This window comes from Balaenoptera ricei, chromosome 16, assembly GCF_028023285.1.
Source record: "Balaenoptera ricei isolate mBalRic1 chromosome 16, mBalRic1.hap2, whole genome shotgun sequence".
NCBI lineage: Eukaryota > Metazoa > Chordata > Mammalia > Artiodactyla > Balaenopteridae > Balaenoptera > Balaenoptera ricei.
Window position 1 is genome coordinate 107,839,891 of NC_082654.1, and position 24,369 is coordinate 107,864,259.

General features: G+C 38.6%; 1 protein-coding gene across 2 annotated transcripts in view; it reads left to right on the top strand.

Annotated features, from left to right (window-relative positions):
- Positions 1 to 1,123: 1,123 nt before the first annotated feature.
- The window catches only part of TSNAX (translin associated factor X), a 33,303-nt gene continuing 10,057 nt past the window's right edge, over positions 1,124 to 24,369 (top strand). The window contains exons 1-4 of one of the 2 annotated variants that reach the window (XR_009498092.1): positions 1,124 to 1,300; positions 1,733 to 1,837; positions 4,485 to 4,599; positions 8,966 to 9,096. Coding sequence is in view for 1 of the 2 variants with exons in the window: in XM_059900958.1 (XP_059756941.1) it covers positions 1,285 to 1,300; positions 1,733 to 1,837; positions 4,485 to 4,599; positions 8,966 to 9,096 (367 nt within the window). In the remaining variant the exon portion in view is untranslated. The remainder of the gene's footprint in view (positions 1,301 to 1,732; positions 1,838 to 4,484; positions 4,600 to 8,965; positions 9,097 to 24,369) is intronic. The other variant, XM_059900958.1, reaches the window with a different exon arrangement.

The following is a 24,369-nucleotide window of genomic DNA, read 5'->3' on the forward strand; positions in this document are numbered from 1 at the left end:
CTTCAAATCACTGCCATATTCTAGCCAAGTTGTTTCATTTACTGTGCCTTTGTTCCTAAATTTACAAGGAGGAAAGATTGCGTGTATAAGTGCCTACAATATGAAGGCTATTTAGGGAAAATGCAATAAGATATAGTATTTGTGTTTTCCCAACCAGCCCTAGGCCACCCAACTAACGAAGCCTCTGCCTGAGTTTTTATCTAGAGGATGCTGGCGCGCCACTTAGCTGCCCATCTTGAGCATGTGCTTTTTGGAGAGCGACGGTGGGAGAAGGGAATCATAGCTAGTATTTAACTGAGCCTTTACTATACCAAAGACTCTTCTGTGCGCCTTAGTGGTAACTCATTTGGTGGTCCAACAATCCTACGAGGCGGGTCCTCCTTTACCTCTATTTTACAGATGAAGAAATTGAGCGAGGGGTGAATTACTTTCTCAGGGTCACACAACCACTCAGCGGCGGAGACCACCGTGAAGGCAGGCAGTCTGGCTACGAGGAGGCGGGAGAGTAGCCCAGCGGAGGACGGAGGAGGAGGGACGGAAAGTGGGACAGGGAGGAGCGGGGGGGCGGGGGTGGGACACAGAGGAGAAAGTACCAACAACGCCTTCCACTGACTGATTTGCACATTTCCATCACCTAAGCTGCTGGCGTCACCGCCAGAAATGGCTAATTAAAGACTCCTAACTCTGTAAAGTTCCGCCTCGATCCCAAGAAGACCATCCCACAGGACACGCTGGGATGGTCGCTTCCTCACCTGCCGGCCCCCGGCGCCGCAGGGCCGGCTCCAGCGGCGAACTACAACCCCCACTATGCACCGCGCGGGAGGCGGGGGCCACGCTGAGGGAACGCGAGGGTGTTCCAAAGGTGCCTTGAGAGAAAAAAAAAAAAAAATCACGTACATCTTTCGTCGCTTTCCTGCCTTCACACTGCTCTCACCCTCAGGGGGATGCATCGTCTTTTTTAATGGACGGCTCATGTAGAGAAGCGTGTAAAGTCGCTTCTGTCTTCAGGCACAGCAGAGGGCAGGCGCGACAACGGCGCGAGGGCGCGAGGTCCCCCGGGCCACGCGCGGGGCGGAGCCAGCGGAGGCGGGGCTGGGACGCGGCCGGAAGTGTACGAGGGAAAAGGGAGAAGCTTGAGTGGCTGCGGGCGTGTGCTTCCGGCCGGGGCGTCGACGTCGGCCGGCTGCGCAGGGTACCGCTTTGGGTTCTTCGGCTGCCGCTGTACGCATCGTGCACGCCCCGAGGCGCTGAGTGTCGTGTCTTCTCGCCGTAGGCCGTGACGACATGAGCAGCAAAGAAGGTGGCGTCCTCGACGGCTTTGGGCGTTATTTATTTATCTCATCCAGCCTTCTGGTCGCGTTTTCCACTTCCCACCCCTTAAAGATGCCCTCTCCCCGCGCAGGCTCCGGGAGGGGCGGCGGCCCTGGTGATTTCCAGGCCACATTGGCCCTGTTTGCGCCTTTTTTAAATCCTCGAGCCGTTTTTATCTTAGTTCGGTAATTGCCCCACCTTGTGCTAGATCAAGGTACTCGTTGGGGGAGGCCTGGATGAGCGTAAGGTTTGGGGGGGCAGAAGGCAGGGTTGCTTTTCTGTCTGTTGAGGAAGCCTCTGTGGCGAGGGCCTTGGGGATGCCTGGTTTTAAAGGAAGGAAGGGGTTTGCCTGTGTCATGTTTTGTCAGCTCCTTGGCGATGGAAGAGCCTTGTCCAACCTTTTTCTCCTTCTCTACGTAAGGATCAGGAGGGTTCAGGAAAAGGAAGCATGACAATTTCCCACATAACCAGAGGAGAGAAGGGAAGGATGTTAATTCCTCTTCACCTGTGATGTTGGCCTTCAAATGTAAGTTCTCTTGTCATGTAAGCTGGCGAGGGGAAGAGAACTAAAGACTTTGTAAGAAGGATCAGTTAGCCATGTTATGCACGTGAAAACAGCCTCTGAGAATTTTCCCGGAGGTTTTGCCATAGTGCTGGGTCTACCCTCAGAGTTGAGATTACAGACGTCTTGACTCTTTTTCCCATTACAGTTTCACAGGTAAACATTAGTTAATTAACATCAGACGTGCCATGTAACTAAAAATTACTGTGGACCTGATAAATATATATACTCACCCCCCTCGCCCCGAGGGGTGTGTGTGTGTGTGTATCAGGTATATATGTGTATTTCCATTAGGTGTATGTTTCAAGTGTATGTGTATATGTATCAGCTATGTGTGTGTGTGTATATATATATATATATATGTATATCAGCTGTATATATACGCATATTTAATTTTTCAATTTTTAACGTGTTTTGGTTTTGTTTTCCCAGCTAGACTTTTGAAGACAGGGCCTGTATTTTTGTTTTGACTGTAGCACTTTGCAGAGAGTGGGAATCTATGTACATGTAAATCATACATGTACACGTATTCACAGCTCCCCTTTTCTCAGTATATTAACTTGGGCAAGCTGTTCCTCATTGCAAAACACAACATAAAACAAAATTCACCTAACTCTTCTGCCCAGCATCCTATTTTTTTTTTTTCTGGCCATGCCGCATGGCATGCGGGATCTTATTTCCCTGACCAGGGATTGAACCCATGCCCACTGCGTGGAAGCGTGGAGTCCTAACCACTGGACCGCCAGGGAATTACTCCAGCACCCTGTTCTTTATAGTTTCTGTAGTTCAGGAATCCGAGAGGGGGCTTAGTTAGCTGTTGGTTCTAACTTGCAGCCATCTGAAGGCTTGAATTGGGTTGAAGGATCCACAGCTATCGGCAAGTTAGGCCTTCTGCCAACAGCCAGCTCTGGGTTCCTCTCCACGTGGACCCCTCCATAGTACTGCTTGAGTGTCCTCGTGTTGTGGCATCTGGCTTCCCCTAGACCGAGGGAGAGAAAGAGACCACAATTCTCTTATGTGCTAATCTTGGACATCATAACACTGTCACTTTTGCTACAGTTTTTTTGTTACAAATGAGGTGGTTTTAAAACTCTGCCTCATATTTAAGAGGAAGGGAATTAGGTTCCTCTGTTTGAAGGGAGGAGTATCAAGTGATTTGTGGACATATTTTAGAACTGCCACAGCACATACAGTGATCTTCAGGGGGTGTAAACAACTAGTTGTAATTGAGTAGAGAGCATATTGATAGAGCTATATACTCAGTGGAAAAACTATCGATACACTGGGGCAAGTACTGGGTTGGCCAGAAAGTTCATTCGGTTTTAAGTAGCTATAAAAGGCATTTTTCATTTTCACCAAGAACTTTATCGAGCAACGTATTCATTAACCGAACGAACGTTTTGGCCAAGCCAATTTTCCCTACTGGTATGTTCTCACACACCCCATACTGAGCTGCTTGTTTCCAAGCATATTTTGCTGTTTTATGTTTCTATCTGCCTTTGTGCACATAGTTCTTTAAGCTTGGAATTGCTTCTAACTTGGTGCCCCCATTGCCCACCTGGTGTACTGTAGTTTTCTTCAAGACCCAGCTCAAGTAGCTTCTTCCCTTTGAAGCCTTTCGGATTTTCCTCCCAAGCAAACTTGGTGACAAACATTGCATTCGTTGAACATCCATCCATTCAGTCAGAGGATATTTATTGAGCATCTATGTTCTGGCATGTGTTGATAGTGAACAAGAAAAATGTAGTTCCTGCTTTACTGAACCTTTTCTATATATTTATTATAGCATGATTACATTTAATTCTTTGTTTACATCTCTGTCTCATACTGGACTGAGCTCATTGAGGGTAGATTTCTAAATTGCCTTAACTTTGTATTTATAATATCTAATTCACAGTGGTCATTAATGTAGTCAAAATAAATAGTGAATACAGTATTTGATTGTCTTGAAATATTAGGCAAAATCCTAGCCTAATTATTATCTCAATAATAAAAGACCAGATGTATTTAGGTCTTTGTCAACTACTAATTTGGTTAATAGTTAGGTCAGGTTCTGAATAAACTTCTGTATTCAAAATTCCTCTGTGGATTGCTCCCTATAGGACAGGCAACTTGCTAGGTCTTTGGAGTGACAGTGCTTCTAAAATAAAGTGGTTGTTAAGATAAGTAAGTGGTTTATGGGTATTTCAACAACTAGGGCTTGAGAATTCAGAAAGTTGATGTTATTAAGGGTTATAAACTTAATTTTAAAATTCCAGTTTATTTTTTGTAGATATTTTTATTGTGTAGGGTAAGGTAATTAAAAATAACTTCACATAACCTAGCTAGGTAGTTGAAAGTAGTTTTTGTAGGTAGTTATATGTGATAATTTTGTGGTAACAATCTCATGTTTATTAGAACAGATATTTGTTACAAAATGTATGTCTCATTGTGAGGCTCTGAGTGGTAAAATCCAGCTAAGGCATACCTCTAGTTAAAGAATATCTCGGTTAGTAGCAGAGTCTTTGATTTCCAAGTACTTTAAGAGTAAATAAGGTGGTTTCTCCAGTATTGTTTGATAGGCTTCAAGTGTAGAATAAGCATGCTTATGTTCATAATAATGTGTTCTTAGCATTTCAGCAGGAACTTGATGCAAGACATGACAAATACGAGAGACTTGTGAAACTTAGTCGGGATATAACTGTTGAAAGTAAAAGGACAATTTTTCTCCTCCACAGGATCACAAGGTGAGTAAATATCTTTAAAATTTGTCACAGTTGGACACAGTTTTATACGTATTTTATATGTATCGCATTTAATATATATCATAAGTCAGTGGGCAGTAACTAGCTGGCCTTTTTTGACCACTGGGCTCAGAGGATGTTAGTAGCAGCTAGATTTTAAGAATGAACGTGTTATTAAAAATAGGGACCAATTCTTACTTTCAGAACAGCTAGGGATTTATGTTCTGTTAAGGTCGTTCACCAAGGTAGAGCAACTGTTTGTGAAAATATTAAATTTTTAATGGTTTACTAGCACCTATTACATTAAAGCTTTCCTTGGATGATGTGTGCAGAAATTTTAATATTAGATAAATGTTATATTCTGCTTAACTTACCTTCCCATTCATTTTTCAGTTCATTGCAGTTTGGCTTTCTGCCTCACAGAATTGAAATTGAAATTGCCCTTGTTACTTTCATATTGCTGAATCTAGTACACACTCTTCTGCTTTTTTCTGACTTACGTATTTGCAGCATGTGATAGTGTTGACTGCTTAATTCTTTGAAAGTTCCTCTACCTTCAGCTCTGTGACGTTCGTTCTCTAGGACTTTAATATTTTTCTAGGTAGGCTCTGTATATTTAATAGATTTCTTTGTTGCAAGTAAAAGAAGCCAGCTTAAACTAGCCTAAATTAAGAGGAAGGGAGTGAATTAGAAAGAAGATTCAGGAATATTTTATGAATGCAGTTGGGTATCTCCATCTCTCATCTTTGTTTGCTTCATATTTCATTTGACTAGCTTTCTTTGCTTCTCTGTTCTACATGGGGGTAGAAATCACCCACCCTGCAACTCCCAAAGAGAGATTCTTGTTACATTACTAATTCCAAATGCCTTTAGAAGGATAGCAATGATTGGCTTCCCACCATGTGTCTTTTAAGTATTTAAGAAAGACCAAATATAATTTATGAGCTTTTTATTATTAAAATATTATTGAAGTATTCTATTCACTTACAACTTTTAAGGTAATTCTGAAATGCTTTAATTTTTATTCCACTAAGTGGAAGCAAATTTGCCATATATAGGTTTATTGGAATGTGGCACTGTTAACATTTTCTTTTTCATACTTGACTCTAAAATTAGTTTTTGCTTGTTTTTTGAACCAGTTTTCACATAGCTTGTACACACTTGAACTTGTATTATGGAAAGAAGCAACACTGATCTGGTTAGTTATGAACACTTTTTTTCAATAGAAATTGCAGTTTTAAAACAATTGCTGTAAATATTCAAGCAGTTTAAAGAAATAGTAGAACTGTGACAAGAGAACTTAATATTTTAGAACAAGCCTTGTTATTGTGTACAGTCATCTTGTAAATATTTGTCCACCAAAAAATAATAAATATGCATTATGGTAAACTTAGAAAATAGTAATCTTTAGAAAAATACAAAATGACAGAAAAGTAAAGATACTGAGTGAAAGAAGTCAGTCAGTGACAATACACTAGGATACCCACTATCAATGAGCAGATTTCATATTTTATACTTTTTTATCATAATTGTGTCCATATTATACGTATATTTTGATTAGTAAACTGAGAAAATAGTAAACTTCAGAAAAATTATAAACTACAGAAAGTAAAAATACTTTATGAAAGAAATCAGCCAGAGTACATAAAGATAACTACTGTTAATGAGCAGATTTCATATTTTAACTGTACTTTATTTTCTTTAATAGATGTAGGTAGCTATCTCTGCTAGTGAACTTTGGTAGTTTGGTCTTCTAAGGAATTTTTCCATTTCATCTCATAATGTTCTTTTATTATCCTTTTAATTTCTGTAGAATCTGTTGTAATGTTCTCTCTCTCATTCCTGAAGTTGGTAATTTGTATCCTCTCTTTTTCCTGATCTGTCTGGCTAGAGGTTGATCAGTTTTATTGATCTTAAAGGACTACTGTTGATTTTATTGATATTCTGTATGTTTTGGTTTTCTGACACATTGATTTCTGTTATTTCCTTCTTTCTGCTTACTTTGCATTCATTTGCTCCTTTTCTAAAGAGTTTCTTAAGACGGAAGCTGAGATCAAAGAAGAAACTAAGATCATTTCTTCTTTTCTAATGTAGGCATTTAGTGCTATAAATTTCCCTTTTATGGCTCTAAGTACACTTTAGCTGCATTCCACGAATTCTGGTATGTTGTTTTTTCATTTTCATTCAGTTCAAAATACTTTATAATTTTCATTTTGATTACATCTTTGACCCATTGGTTGTTTAGATGTTATTTTGTTTCCAAATATTTAGGAATTTGCCAAGCATACTTTTTATGATTTGAATTCTTTTAAATTTACTGAAGCTTGGTTTTGGCTCAGAATATGGTCTATCTGGACCTTGTACACTTGAAAAGTATACATATTCTGCTATTGTTGGGTGTAGTGTCCTATAAATGTCAATTAAGTTGGTTGATGATGTTCAATCATCTGTGTCATTACTGATTTTCTGTATACTTGTTCTATCAATTATTGAGAGAGGTTCAAATCTCTTGATGGTAATTGTGGATTTGTCTATTTCTTTTTTGCCTACTATCAGTTTTTGCTTGATGTACTTAAGCTCTTTTAGTTGATGCGTTAATGTTTAGGATTGTTCCGTTCACTTGATGAATTGACCCTTTATTTTTATGATAGTATCCCTGGAAATATTCTTTGTTTTGAATTCTACTTTGTTAATACAGCTACTCTAGTTTTCTTTTGATTAGTGTTAACAGGGTATATCTTTATTTGTCTTTTTATTTTTAATCTATTTGTGTCTATATTTAAAGAGGATTTCTTGTCTTTCTTGCTTTTTTATCCATTTATCCATTTTATCCAGTCTGCCTTTTATGGAGGTGTTTAGACTTTACATTTAATGTGATTATTGATATGGTTGGAATTAAATTTATGATCCATTTTCCATTTTTTTGCCTTATTTTGGGTTGAATATTGTTTTTTTCTTTAATTGGGATATCATTGCTTTACAATGTTGTGAAGACTGAGTATTTTTTATAATTCCATTTTATCTTATTTGTTGGTTTATTAGCTGTACCTTTTTGTTTTGTTTTTATAGTGGTTGTTTTATGGTTTAAAATATATGACTTGTCACAGTCTGCTGTCCTTACTTTGCACAATACTGTGTTAATTGAAACTTGTGCATCTCAGAATCATGTCTGTCCTTTGCATGGTTCTGTGGTAACAGTTACTTTGCAAATTGAGGTCACAATGTTGATATGCACACTTTTCAGTTATTATATGATACTGTACAAGGTAAGGACAGCTTGCATATCACTTTGCCTATAGTATATGAACCCTGTAATAGCATACTTCCTTTTCCATTTCACCTCTACAAGCTTGGCCTTTGTGCTACTTTGAAATATATGCTACTTCTATATTATTTATAATCCCCATAATACATTATTATGTTTACTTAAACTATGATTTTTTAAAAATTAAAAAATTATATTTTTATATATATTTCCCATTTCTGGTGTCCTTTATTCCTTTATGTATAGATCCAGATTTTCATCTGGTATCATCTTCCTTTTGCCTAGAGAACTTCCTTTAATACTTTTTGTAGTGTCAGTGTGCCAGTGATGAACCAACTATTTCTGGTTTTGTGTGAGCGCTGGATATTGTCTTGCGTGCTCACTTAGGATGGTTCATTTTTCAGCCTTGGGTAGTTTCCTCACAAGTCTGCACTGATCAGAGTTCAGCTGAAGACTTGAGTGGGTCCCCTGTGTAGATCTCTGAAAACTCTGTGTGTAGTTTTCTCCTTTGTTACTCTGCCTTGCAAGTTTTAGCTATCTTTACCAACCTGAACTCCCAATTCCTCCCCCTCTACTCAGGGAGACTCCCAGGGTCCACCTAAGTTTCTCATCCCTGCACTGCAGGCAGTCAGATGGGACAGTCATAGGGCACATGTCCTTTTTTTCACCCTTCTCTCAGGGACCACTGTCCCATGCTGCCTGTTGCCCAATGTCTGAAAACCATTTTTTTTGTATGTATGTATTTCTCTTTAGTTGTTAGTTGTTTAGTTTTATGGTGGGATGATAAATCCTGTCCATGTTACTCCATCCTGACTAAAAGTAGACATCTCCAGATGTCATATTTTTATGAACATAATTTTTCTTGTAGTTATGGTCATATTATAAATACAACTTTTCATATTTCTCTTTTCACTTAATATTATAGCGTTTTTCCATGTTTTTAACCTATTTTTAGTAAACTATAGTTGTAGTTTTGAGTTAGAAGTTTCCAGATACATACGATATTTATTTAGCCCTATGTTAATTGATATGTAGATTATTTCAGTTTTTCACTACCAAAACATCTGACTGATGTTTTAAAAGTCCCCAATATCTTGATTATAGTGCTCCTGATATGGAAGAAATACTGACTGAATCAGAAATTAAATTGGATGGTGTCAGACAAAAGATATTGCAGGTAGCCCAAGAGCTCTCAGGAGAAGACATGCATCAGTTCCACAGAGCCATTACTACAGGTAAGTCTAGGTTCATGGTAGTGGTAACATTTAAAAAAAAAAATAGTTTGTTACATGATTTATGTGCATTGCCTGAATTTTAATTGATACTTGGTGAAATATCACTGGCTTTAAAAAATTGGAACTTCTGAATAGTAATGTAAAGGTAATCTAAAAATGCTTAATGGGCTTTATTTTTCTGTGTAGTGACAGTCATTGATAGATTTTAATAAAGTAATTGAGGACACAGACTTAATAGATGAACTTTATTCTTGAGTGGGTAGCGTGTATTCAGACAGGGCGTAACTCATTTCCCACTATGGTTATATCTCACTTGTGGCTCTAAGTTTCAGTCATAGTAAGTTTATGAAAGAGAATGTATCACTTAGCCAGGTGGACCAGAACATCGCATAGTGTGACTCCATACTGGGAAGTTAGGATAGTACTGGGTTTTATATATTCATTTAAAAAGTTTCATGGAGTACTGGATCTTGGTGATTATCACCATTTGCAAATTAGTTGGCACAAATGTTTAAGGTACTTGATCTGATCCTCTTCATCCTTTTCTTATTGTGAGTTCACTGTGAGGAGAGATAACTGTGTAATTCAGACATACCCTGAAATTTGCAGAAAGACAAAATCAAAGGTTGATGCATATTTATAGAAGTAAATGGAAGTTCTGTATTCCTTTCTATCAAATAGCTGATTCCACTGAGCTCAGGTAAGTTCAGTAGTAGGAAATGAGTTCATTTGGCACCTGGTCAATATATGTTCAGTTTTAGTCTGGTTATCATTTCCGCACTTGTTTTTCAGAAATGTCAACCTGTGGTTGTTGAAACGTCTTGATGTTAGTAAGAGAAGGTGCCTGCGTGTATCAGTTAAAGCTGGAGGCGTGTTATTATAAACTAAAGTGATAACACATTTCCATGAGGGGTCATTATAGTATATTCTGAAAGGGGGTACATTCCCATCCTCATCATTTATTATTTACTATCAGGGATTTATTTGATTTTCAAAATAATAGCACATATAATAAAAAAGATTTCATGAATTCAGTTTATGTTGTCACATGCAAGCACAGCCTTGCATGTGACAGATTTGGCAGGGTTGGGAGAGAAGATCAGAGGTAATGGGAGAAAGAAGGGTGAAGTGAAAGCTATAACAAGCCTCTAGAAGAAAACATACGAGAGTATCTTCGTGACCTTGTGGTAGGAAAGATTTTTTTTTAATGACACAAAAAAGCATTAACTGCTAAAGGAAAATCGGATCAATTGAATTTCATTAAAATTAAGACACTCTTTTAATCAAAAGACATCATTAAGGAAGCAAAAAGGCAAATTGAAGTCTGAGAGAAGACATTTAAATACATACATTGGATAGAGAAGTCATATGCAGAGTATATGGGCAATTCCTACAAATCAACAAGAAGAGAAACAATTTTAAAAATGGACCAGAAGGGCTTCCCTGGTGGCGCAGTGGTTGAGAGTCCACCTGCCAACGCAGGGGACACGGGTTCGAGCCCTGGTCTGGGAAGATCCCACATGCCGCGGAGCATCTAAGCCCGTGCGCCACAACTACTGAGTCTCCGCTCTGGAGCCTGCGAGCTGCAACTACTGAGCCCACGTGCCACAACTCCTGAAGCCTGCGCGCCTAGAGCCCGTGCTCCGCAACAAGAGAAGCCACCACAATGAGAAGACTGCGCACCGCAACAAAGAGCAGCCCCCACTCGCCTCAACTAGAGAAAACCCTGCGCGCAGCAACGAAGACCCAACACAGCCAAAAATAAATAAATTATAAAAAAAAAAAAAAAGGACCAAAAAAGTTGAATAGGGGCCTCAAAAATATGAATATTCAGATGACTGTGAATATTCACTAAACGGTGCTCAGCATCATTATTCACTAGAGTAATGTAAAGTGAAACCACAGTGAGATACCATTCACTCACCAGCATGACTAAATCATAAATAACTGCCCGTACCATTTTAAAAAACTTTGGCAGTATCTAGCTGGGAACATGTCTACTGTATGATTACTTCTGGGTATATACCCAAGAGGAGTGAGGCTTATGTCACCAAAAGACATGTGCAAGAAACCTCATAACAGCTGTAATCATAATATCCTAAAAGTAAAAGATGACCCAGATGTCTATCAACAGGAAAATGGGTACATTGTGCCGTAGTTGTGCAATGTAGTACTACATAGCAGTAAAAAATGATAACCATATGTGACAGCAAATATGAATTTCACATTCTGTTGGGCAAAATAAGCAGACACAAAAGAGTATCTAACTGTATAATTCCATTTATGTGAAGTTCAAAAAGCACAGTTAATCTAGGGACACTGTAGATTTGCTTTATTTGGCCCAGTAATTTATTTTGTAGGTCCTTCATGGATCAATGAGTAAAGTATAAGGAAAGGCTTTAAATAAGAGCAAGGACCATATGGATAATGACACGGAAAGAAACCTAGGAAGTCATACTTGGCTTTTAGAACAAAACAGAAATGGAGAAAAAAAGGCAAAGGGGACATTTCATTGAATCAGTAGAGTGTTTCTTAAATCAGGAAGGAAGCACTACATTCTTGGAAAAAGTTTAGATAGGACATTAGTAAAATGGGAGCAGTCTTTCTTCAGATATTCCCAGTTCACTATCATTGAGGATTATTGTAAGCACCATATTCTGATTAAGGCCTTTGTTTATGATTTGTAAGTTTTCTTTGAGATTACCTACCCATGAATTAAAAATTTAAGGATTCTGTGTGTCTCACTTTTCTGTAGGAAGTCTTTAAAGTGAGGTTCTTTAAACTGAAACAATAAAGATTTTTTTTCTTAAAGTTAAGGAATAAAGCAGTCAAATAAAGAGGTGTCTGGGACTTAAAAATTTGCTGACAGATATTTTATTTGATAAAATAAGGTTATTTATAATTAGAGTAGCATGAACAATGTGATGCTTATGAATAGCTTGCTGCTTGTAATTGTTAAATGCTTGTTTTGGTGTTACTCCAAATAGTTGTTCTTTTGACTTGAAGATAAAACAATTCTGGCATTGAACTAAAGGAGTTCTGTGCTTTTCCTCATTAAGAATAGTGCTAATGGCACGCAGAGCATGTCCCTAAGGGATACTTGTGTGAGCTCAAACATTGAGTGTCCTACTAATAATTGAACAACAACAAAAAGTTAGGTCTGTTTTCTACACATTTCTTATCAGAGTGGGTTACAGATTGTCCCAAGGGATGGTTAAACAAATGACAAATAATTAGTTACTTGAAATAAGTCACTTAAAACTTTTTCTCGTGCCCTGTTGTGTTTTCAGGGTTTTTTTTATTTGTTGAAAAATTAACAGTTGGGGGAAATGTCCTCCATCTCAAAGACAAAAATATTTCTTCTTTATTTTGGTTTAGTTTATATCACTGTGATAATACTAAAAATTGTCATTTAATTTTGAGACATTCTGGTGCACAAAACTCAGTTCAGACCCTAACTAATATTTTAATTCTCTCATCCGAGAATGTGAATGATGGGTTAAGTGAGTGTTTTAGGCCAGTTACAGATACTTTTTTTAAGCCATTGTTCTTTATATATTAAATATTTATATTTATATAACCTTTGCAGTATCCCTAAGTCATAAATATTATTTTTACCACTTCATAAGTGGGGAAATTGAGACTCACAGGAGTTAAGCAACTTGTCCAAGGTCATAAGCTAGTAAGTGGTACCATTGCTTTCTTATTAAATGGATTTAATTTACCTGTAGACTTCAGAACCTAATCCCGAGTAAAGGCTTTATCTTGCTTAAATTTCTCTTTGCTTAAATATGAAGGTTTTTCTTAAAAACCCAGCACACATTATAGCTCTTGTGTTGCTGTTTTCTTTTTCCATAGCACTTAAGGCATTTTGACTTACTCTGTAATCTCCGTATTTATTATGTTTCTTTATTATTTCTTTCTCCTCTACTAGAATGTGGACTCGACAAGTCTACAAAAGTTTTTTACTATTAACTGATGTATCCCAGACACTTAATAGCTGTTTGATAAATGTTGACAGAATGAAGAGCAAAAGTATTTTAAAAGGGCTTTTTTTGTTGTTCAATCAAATCTTTTATTTGATGATTTGCTTTTGCGAATTTTTGTTTGACTATTTTTTGTTCCTTCCAAAAGGAAACATGTTTCCAGGGGCTGTTACTTAGACATAAGAGCAGAAATAGGATCAATGTTAATATTTAGGGGCGTTCTAAAGCTCATTATATCAGTACAGAGAAATTTGATATCATTTCAGCATATTAGCAAAATTGAGAAGGCTCACTGAAAAAATGAACTAGGACATGAAGATCTGTAAGCCTTTGGAATAAATAATGGAAGAATTTAGTGAAGGGAGAGATATAGCTAAACACTGAATTTTTCTGTTTGTAAGCTAGATTAAGTCGTCAGCAGAGATGTTAGTTCAGGTAAAGCTAAGTACTGAAATAAATGAATAAACCTGTGACATTTTGGTGGCTTATCAAAATAGAAATCGTTTCTTTCTCATTTAAAGTCCTGGCTTTGTGTTGGTGGCTTGAGTGTGCTCTTCGCACTGAGTCATTCAGAGACCCAGCATCTTGGGGCTCTGCTACTATCAGTACGTGGTTTCCAAGATCAGCCAGGACATCAGTGTACACCTGGCAGGTCGTGGAAAAGAGGAGTGCAGGGTCATGCCTGAGGTTTCTATGGGCCAGCCCTCCAAGTGGCATCTACCACTTCTGTCCACATTTTATTGGCCAGTCACATGTCCACACCTGATTTCAAGGGAGAATGGGGACTATGGTCTCTGTGCCAAAGACAATGAAATAGGTTTGATGAATAGCTAATTTTTCTCTGCCCAGTACAGTAGTTTGGTGTCCATTTGGTTTAGTGGGAAATCCAGGCATATGCATGTTGATGGATTTCAGTTTTTTTCTGAATGTATTTTAATTTGGTTTGAAAGCATTCGTTTGCCTAATTTGAAAATAATTTTAAAACTGAAAGAGTGGTTGGAGCACATCTTGTTCCACCACCTCATTTTGTAAATGAGCTTAGAGATGGTATTGGAATTGGAATCTGACTTGTTTTACCTGCTGTGATGATAAACTTTCTGCTAGACCATCTCCTCTCTGCTAGCTAGTATTTGGTACTTCATACTGTAATTGTTTTCTACAAAGCCAGAGGCTTTTACTTGAAGATCTCAGATCCTGTATCTGGTTAAAGACTCTCACTTCCTTTTGTGAGATTTTCTAATAAGTAATAATTTTTTATAAAAAAATAATAAATAAATAATAATAAAATTAATTATTTATTAAAATTATTATTTGTTAAAAATAAATAATAATAAAATAATAAATTTTTATTAAATTTATTTAATAAAATATTTTAAAATAAAGTATTTTAATTACATAGGTAATTAAAATAGATATAGCTTAAATTTGCATTTAAACGAGATGATTTAGTAAACGTTTCTTATGACTGTTTTAATCACAATTTATTAAGTGTTTATATCATACTGCAAACTTCTGTGGTGACTCCTGTGACCATGAGAAAATCTCTCACAGGCGTTTTGTGGGTCACAAAGACTCAGTCTGTGAACATTCTTTTCGGATAAATGTTGGGTATGCAGTACTTAGACCGTCCAAGTGTATGAAGATCTTTCAACCCAGTTTCTCTTTTCATCTTTGAACATTCTTACTGCTTTTCTGAAATCTTGTTTCAGAAAGTTACTCTTGAGCTGAGGTCTGTCAGTTGATGAGGATGGTGGGGCTACGTAGGGATCATGGGCAAGAGAGCTTCCTGCTCAGTTTGGACATATGCACCAAGTCAAAGAGGTCCTTATTCCAGCAGTAGTGTCCCTTAAAATAATTTACTATTACTTCTTAGTATCATAGTGCATGTTGAGCTAAGGTAACATTTTGGAAGAATAATGGCCTCTTTTAATTGTGAGCTAATACATTGGAAAGAAGACATAAAAGATCTAAAACACCATTGTTTTCTTTAAAAAAGTTCTAAATATTATCTAACAAAAATTAATGCCCATCATTCTTATTTTAATAATTCCCACCTCAGTTTAATTCAGTAGTTACAGAGGGCCCTTGTGCCAGACACTGATGTATTATTTTATATAAATCCTACAATGTAGGTAGATGTTTGTACTTTACAAATGAGGAGATTGAAGTGCAGTAACTTAATAAACTTACTGGTTGGGCCAGCTGGTTGAATGCAGATGTTATTTGTTAAGGGAAGAAATGGAAGACAGAATGGGTTTTGGATGTGATTGATGTGGCATCCAAGCAGCTTCCTAATAGGCAGTTGAATATATTGGTTTTGAGAACTCAGGGTACAGTTATAGCCTTGAAAGCTTCAGCTTATAAGCTATAGTTGAATTTATAGACATGGATAAAATGGTCCGAAGAGAGTGTAGAGTGAGAAGAAAGCTGAAGACTGGGTCCTCTGGACCTAAACCAAAGGAAATAGAATGGAATCTTTGATGGAATAGGATCCCTGAGGAATCAAGAGAGGGTGGGTTCTGTAGCGTAGGTAAGTTGACAAGCCTTGTATGAGATGAAGGCCACCTCTTTTGAGATGGGCGTTTCAGGAGGGGTGTAGAGGCCGGCAGGGGAGGACATTCTTGCTCAGAAACCTCTCTCTTCCAGTCACGTGCTGAGAACGGGCAGGAGGTGGAACAGTAGTTTGGAATTGACGGGGGCCTGGAGATACAGGAATGACTCCAAGGGAATGGGGGTGGGAACTTAACCAGCAACACTGAATAGTTATTACTTATCATTTTGGAAAGTTTACCGGATCGATAAATGTGATAGGAATCAATGAGGTAGGAAGTTAGATTCGTTCCTGGCTGGGATTTTGCTAGTTAGTTGTAGCATGATAACATTGGGAGAAGTCGGGCAAGATATTCAGCTTGATACACTATTATGATCATTTTGGTTGTTAAAACAAAACATACTTTTGTGTAACATAAACATACTTTTGTGTCTGTTGATAAGTAGTATGTTATTACCTGTGATTAGTCAAATTAATTAATAATACAGATTTCAGCATATCTGATTTATCTCAAAAGCCAAACATACTCTGTGATTCCAAGATGCTATATTAGTTTGCTAGAGCTGCCACAGACTGGGTGGCTTAAGCAACAGAAGTTTATTTTCTCACAGTTCTGGAGGCTTGAGGTCCAAGATCACGGTGTCAGCAGGGTTGGTTTTTTCTGAGACCTCTCTCTTTGGCTTAAAGGTGGCCGCCCTCAGTGTCCTCACATGGTCTTTCCTCTGTGCATCCCTTGTGTCTGGGGTGTCCTAATCTCTTCTTATCCAGACACCAGTCAGGTTGGATTAAGGCCCACCCTAATGTTCTTTTAACTTAATCACCTTTAGAGGCCCTATCTCCAAATATAGTCACATTCTGAGGCACTAGGGGTTAGGACTTCGGGCTTCAACGTATGGCTTTTAGGAGGGCATAATTCAGCCCACGACAGATACTTCTTGGTTTGTGCACTGCAGCTAGGGGCCAGGCTGCAGATAATACATTATTTTGGGTGGGGAGACTGGGGAGTTGCTTCAAGTCAAGTCCAGGAGTGGAGTGGGGTGGGTTTGTGCGATGCAGCTGAGCCGTGCCCCCAGGTAAGTGCCCTGTGGGGAGAAGCAAACAGTATTTGGGAGGTCTCCTGGGACCAGGGCTGTAAACAAGTCTTCAGGCGAGCGCATTCCCTCAGGTTGCAGTTAACAGGCTTTGAGGTGGGTTCAGGGAGCTCTGCTTTGTTTGAGACACCCCCCTTGGAGGAGGGGGTAGCGACTGTCTCTGCACATAGGGAAGGGGTCTGGGGAGGGCACTCTGCCCTGGGTCTTACTGAACGACCAAAGGACAGCACACACGCCCAACAAGTGACATCACGAACCTCCTTTTCTCTTGTCTTTCTACCCTCTTTATCCCCCCGTGGTTAGAGGAGAGAGGCTGATGAGAACAGAACAGAGGTTTGTTGAACGGTGGGGAGAGTTGGAAGCTGAAATGGAGGCAGGCCTGTGAATCCCCACGTGGCAGGATCCTCAGTCACCTAGTGACTGTCGTTTTAATGGAAGAAGTCATGGGAAGTTTGATGATGTTCCCAGTATCAAATCATGGCTCAGTCAGGGGCATCGTTTAGCTGGGGAAAGACAAATCAAACGAAAGATACTTCCAGCAACATCTAAAAATCAAGAAATGATGTGAGAATTATCAGAATGATTTGATGGATAATTTATGCTGTATCTTAAATCACTTGGGAAGCAGGTTTCATAATAAATGTAGTTTGATATCATAAGGGAATAGAAGAATATATTTAAAATGCTAGATTTATGTTGATTTATGTAATAATTTATCTTCCTGTTAAAATATTTTGAATATCACTCCAAGGGACAGGGGAGTTGACAGCGCTGACCAGAACTGTTTCAGGGATGACCCTATAGCGACTGAGATAGGAAGAGAGTGTGACCCTCTTCCCAAGATCCCAGAGGCAGCTCGGGGGGAGTTAGAACATCCCCAGATGGCTATTAAGTTTTCTACTCATTCAGGTTTGCTTTTAACAGATAAAATTTACTCAGTGAGGTGAAGCAGAAGAGACTTCGCTGCCGTACAGACCTGGGCTTCTGTGTTTGCTGTGATGTTCCTTAGATCTGTAACCTGGGAACATGCGGCCTCTTTCAGTTTCAGCTTCCTCAGCCTGTAATGCGGGAGCAGGAACAGCTGCCTCGTGGACTGCTTTGAAAATTCAATGGAATCTGTTCGTGGAAAGCATTTCGTAGTCTGGGACGTAACTGTTAACAAAAGTTTGTTCTCTTCCCTGTGGAAATTAGCAGAATGAATCTGTAAGAGTATGCTAAATTCAAAAATTTGTTTTCATGTTAGATAAAAACTCAGGAATACTGATTTGCCCAACATACACTCTTCGGTGCTAAAGTAGAAGCCTTGCTCAGACAAAGTCCAAATTAGACAAAATCCAAAGTAGTGGAATTGCATTTGTTTTACTATTGGTAGTGTAATTGCACACATTTATTTTCTATGTACAAGTTATGTGTTTGAGGGTACATTTTTTAGCAGAGTTGGCTGTGAATCAAACCTAGACATGATTATACTTTTACATTTCAGTGATCTGGTAAAGCTCACTTTTGCAAAAATTCAGGTGGTATTCTTACAAATAGTTATAAATGCAGTTTTAAAAATTGAAATATAATTTACATGTCATAAAATTAACCCTTTTAAATTGTGGTTGCTAATATAACCACAAGGTTGTACGGCTGTCATCACTGGATAATTCCAGAATATTTTCATCACCCCAACCAGAAATCCCTTACCAATTAGCAGTCACTCCCCAGCTCCCTTCCCCCATCCCAAGGCAACTACTAAGCTGCTTTCTGTCTCCATGGATTTGCCTGTTCTAGACATCTCATAGAAACAGGAGCATGCAATGTGTGGCCTATTGTGACTGGATTCTTTCACTTAGCATAATGTTTCAAGGTTAATCTGTGTCATAGCATCTATCAGCACTTTATTCCTTTTTATGGCTGAATAATATTTTATTGTACATATGTACCATTTTGTTTTTGCATTCATCAGTTGATGGATATTTGGGTTGTTTCTACTTGGCTAAAAATAACACTGCTGTGAACGTTCGTACAAGTCTGTGTGTGAACATACGCTTTCAGTTCTCTTGGGTATATACCTAGGAGTGGAATTGCTGGGTCAAATGTCAGATAGTAGTCTAAAACACTAGAAGCCTGGGAAGAAAGTTGAGACTTGTAGATCGAGTTTATGATGAAACCTCTGTATGGTTTTCTATGGAGTTTTGGATGGGCTATATATTACTTAAATATTATAAGAATAAGTAAAAATAATCAGAAGCCTTTAATTGGGTTTCCTTGTATATGTTCTAATAGGAGAAGGAGGAGAAAAATAACAAATTACATAAAACCAACCTACAAACTTCTCTCTTACTGGCAGCTGATTTTGTAAATAATTATAATTGGATTTCATCCAAGCAGAAGCAGAAGCAGAAGGGGAAGCCATTGTTTGATGGAATATGGCAGTAGATTGAAAATTTTCACCTTGGGGATTATTCACTGAAAATAGCGGATGTCCTTTTCATCAAGTTGAAACATAACTTGTTTAAACATCCTTTTACCTAGATGTGACCAAAAATGCTTTCAGTGTTTGGGGCCAGATGTCGTTGAACTTTCTGTATGGTATATACTGAAACCTAATTTCTATGGAGTAGAAATGGCACCTTCATGTCTGGGGTAACTTAATCAAACACATCCCAAGGGCAACTTAAATAATGACTTTAGATATACTTGAAAACGTAATCTTTGACAGCCACCCACCTTAGTAGAGATCGATACAAACAGATGGAATTTTGAGGGCTCTTTTCTGCATCTTCTTTTTGTCCCCTATAAAAAATAAATCACATAACCAACCGTGAGACCTCTGATTCTGAGCTTCATCAGTTTGAACTCTAATCTTGTAAAAATATGCCTTTCTTAGTGGACTTAAATCCAAAGTACTATAAATAAAGGACAATTAGATAGTTTTGAACATTTGAATACCAAATTTTAGAATATTTTTGGCAAAGCACTTAGAGTTTCATAAAGCTAATGAGGAGGAACAGGGAGAGATGATTATAAGCAATTTACTAAGCATTTGAATCTCTTCTGTATATGAAGAGCTGTCTTTGGGAATGGAGGAAGGAGCAAAGTTGTAACAAAAGGATGATTCTTGCCTTCACAGTTCCAGGGTGCAACATGGGTGATCATACAGCTTTTATAATACAAAGGTTACTGAAACATTTAATTGAAGTATAAGCTTTATGTAGTGGGTTTGAAGAAATGAGTGCTGCCTTGATTGGAGTGTATCAAAACGTTTAAACTTTTTTTACAGGTAGAAAAAGATTTGAGAGAGGGCAACATAGGCACAGACTAGCACAGAATCATGAAAGAATACAGTATCAGAGACTAGAGAATAAGGTGAACGAAGCATGGAGAAAAGCCGACCTAGGGATTTAGTGGGGAAAAAAGTAAGAAAAAGTGAATATGTTTTATATAGAGTTGAATGTAAAGAAGCAGGTAAGGTGGGAAGGGCTTGAGCTTTTGAATTATAGAAATGGTTTTTCACCACTCCTTATGTGACCTGGGTGAATTTCTGAATTTCTTAGAGCCCCAATTTGTTCATCCATAAAGGAAGGATAGTATAACCTTGGCTACATAAGGTTATAATGAGCTTTAAAAAGATGGATGTAGGGGCTTCCCTGGTGGCACAGTCATTGAGAATCTGCCTGCCAATGCAGGGGACACGGGTTCGAGCCCTGGTCTGGGAAGATCCCACATGCTGCGGAGCAACTAGGCCTGTGAGCCACAACTACTGAGCCTGCGCATCTGGAGCCTGTGCTCCGCAACAAGAGAGGCCGCGACAGTGAAAGGCCTGCGCACTGTGATGAAGAGTGGCCCCCACTTGCCACAACTAGAGAAAGCCCTCGCACAGAAACGAAGACCCAGCACAGCCATAAATAGGTAGATAGCTAGATGGATGGATGGATGTGAAGTACCAGATACATTGTCTTACATATAATTGACACTCCAGACTTAGTCAGGTACTACCAATATTTTATTTATGTATTTTAAAATATCTTGCTGGAGGCTGCTGAGTATACACCCAAAAGAATTGAAAGCAGGGACTCGAGCAGATATTTGCACACCCATGTTCATAGCAGCATTAGTCACCATACCCAAAAAGTAGAAGCAACCCAAGTGTCCATCAGCAGATGAATGGATAAACCCAATGTGGTCTATTCATGAAGTGGAGTATTATTTAGCCTTATAAAGGAAGGGAATTCTGACACATGCTGCAACATGGATAAATGCTCAGTGAAATAAGCCAGTCACAAAGGGACAAATACCATATGATTCCATTTATATGAGGTACCCAGAGGAGTTGAATCCATAGAGACAAAGTAGAATGCTGGCTGTTAGAGGCTGAGGGGGAGGGAATGAGAAGTTATTTAATGGGAATAGAGATTCAGTTCTTTTGTTTTTTTTTTTGTTTGTGTCTTTTGGGGCCACACCACGCGGCTTGTGGGATCTTAGTTCCCTGACCAGGGATCGAACCTGCGCCCTCAGCAGTGAAAGCACAGAGTCCTAACCACTGGACTGCCAGGGAATTCCCGAGATTCAGTTTTGTAAGATAAAAAGAGTTCTGGAGATAGATGGTGGTTTTGGTTGCACAACAGTGTTAATGAACCTAATGCGACACATCTATACACTTAAAAAATAACTAAAATGGTAAATTTTATGTTCTTTACCCTATTTGGTGAGTTTAATATTTTTTCACGTGCATTTATTCATGAGACTGCAGACATTTTAGCAACATCATTCAGGAGTGCTTTGTTGCAGAAGCAAATGGCATTCCTGTTTGCCATATAATTTAGTTTCACTAAGATGGATTTTTTTTGACATTTCAATAGGAAGAATAGTTCATACCAACCTAAATCTGAAAAGTACCACAGAGATCGTGGTGTCTAGTACTTTTGTTTTATAGTTGACGCACAGTCCTGGAAGTTGGTTGTACTTAGTTGATTTTATTAACTACAAATCATTTTTTAAAATATATTCATTAAAATAATTTTCCATGTTTTGAATTGGCTCATGTGGATAAAACGATTCTACAACTAATGAATTCAGCCAGATACCTTTTTCCATTCACAAAGAAGTGATGTTTCACCAATATGTTCTCCTGCAGTTAGCACCTTTGTTAAATAAAGTTCATTCAGAATCAGGAATAGTATTAAAAATACTGTCTTGCTTTTTCACTGCTTGTTTTCTTTTCTTTTTAAAAATTCTTTCTCCTCTTCCATTGCTGAACTTTGAAACTTGAAATTATTTCTTTTTAATTGTGCAGGGCCATTTCAACTCTGTGGTCCCTGCCCTAAGCTGAGCTCCATTTCTCCCCTTGCACATCAAACACTCCTTAAAGGACTCTGTTAAGCAAAGGTACATCTACTCTGGGATACTTTTCTTAAGCATTGTGGGATAGGTCCTGGATTTTAAGTCTTTCCGTGAATGTCAAATTCTTAGACATAATTTTTCCCCAGTGATCTCTGTAAGCAGAAAAGCACAGTATAACAGTATTCCCACTAGAATAGTTTAAACCAGCTTGCTTAGAGAGCTGAGGTGATAAGAATCCTTTTGATGTTGTTTTAAGTCGCAAGTTTTTCCTGTTTCCTACTGTCTGTATTTATAATCATAGTGTATATGTTGTGTTTTAATTTTTACTTATTTCTTTATTGTATTTTGGGTTTTTTCCAAAATGGTCGTTTTCCTATTTATTAAATGTCCCTATGAAACATAATTTAAAATTACTAAATAGTTTTTCAAAAATGGATCTGCCTTATTTAATTATGTTTTTGTGCCTGTTACCTTAGGCACAAGGGATAAGCAGTGAGCAAGGTAGTCATCATATTGCCCTCCTAGCAAGGGATAGAATGGATGGTAGATAAGGAATTCTACATTAATTTTTTAATACTTTTTAATATTTTATTTTATTTATTTCGGCCACACTTGGTCTTAGTTTCGGCATGCGGGCTCTTAGTTTCGACTTGTGGGATCTAGTTCCCTGAACCCAGGCCCCCTGCATTGGGAGCGCAGAGTCTTAACCACTGGACCATCAGGGAAGTCCTGGAGTTTTACATTATTTAAATGCAACTTTGACCTAAATGTCCATCGACAGATGAATGGGTAAAGAAGATGTGGCACATATATACAATGGAATATTACTCGGCCATAAAAAGAAATGAAATTGAGTTATTTGTAGTAAGTCAGAAAAACAAATACCATATGGTAACGTATATATATGGAATCTAAAAAAAAAACTGGTACTGATGAACCTAGGGGCAGGGCAGGAGTAAAGATGTAGACATAGAGAATGGACTTGAGGACACGGGGAAAGGGAAGGGTAAGCTGGGACGAAGTGAGAGAGTGGCATGGACATATATACACTACCAAATGTAAAATAGATAGCTAGTGGGAAGCAGCCGCATAGCACAGGGAGATCAGCTCGGTGCTTTGTGACCACCTAGAGGTGTGGGATAGGGAGGATGGGAGGGAGACGCAAGAGGGAGGGGATATGGGGATATATGTATGCATATGGCTGATTCACTTTGTTGTACAGCAGAAATTAACACAGTATTGTGAAGCAATTATACTCCAATAAAGATGTATTTAAAATAAATAAATAAATACGACTTTGATTAGTGCCACAAAGTAAAGGCACATGGTACTAGGAAAACATATAATAAGGGCTTGACTTAGAATGGGGTGGTGTCAGACAGTTTCTTCAAAGGTGCTGTTTGATGGAACGTGAAAGGATTAGTAGTAATTAATCAGGTGAAAGAGGGAGGAGGGCATGGAAGGAAGGCTGAGGACCAGCAAACAGAACCCCTTGAAATCAGAGAAGGCACAGTGTGGGTGTGGAATGAAAAAGGGAGAGCACAGAGAGTCAAGGAGAGGAGACAGGTGTGTGCGTTGTATGCGCACTTAAGTTACCTGAGCGCTCTGCCTCACCAGACATGCCGTTCCACTGTTTGACGGCAGGATTCTCCAGAGAAACAGAACCAACAGGAGTCATGGGGGGTGGGGGAGGGAGTGGGATAGGTAGGTAGTAATTTATTTTAAGGAATTGGCTCACATGATTTGGGGGCTAGCAAGTATGAAATTTGTAGAGCAGGCCAGCAGGCTGGAATTTCATGGAAGAGTTGATGTTGCAGTCTTGAGTCTGAAGTCTGCAGGCTGGAGCCTCAGGCAGGGTGTCTCTGTGGCAGTTTTCCCAACCAGTTGCTTGGCTGGGACGCCTCATTCTTTGTTCTTAAGGCCTTCAGCTGATGGGATGAGTGTCTCCCCCCACCCCACCCCGTTATGGAGCGTCTTCTGCTTTACGCGGCGTCTGTTGATTTAAGTGTTAATCACATCTAGAAAATACTTCCACAGCCACATTCAGACAGGTGTTTGACAGAACAGCTGGGCACCATGGCTAGCCAAATGGACCATCACACATAGTGTTCCCGTGAGAGAATAGATGAGAGACGGGTTCAATTTAAGTGATACCCTCACTTCTGACTGATTTCTTCTGCCTTGAACTGCACACTGGAATTTGTCTGTCAAATCAGCTTGAGATGATAGGTATATAGATATGGCCATCCTCCGTCTATGGGTACACTGGCTTATACCCATTAATCTTGATAATTAACGTTCACTTGATGAAATCATC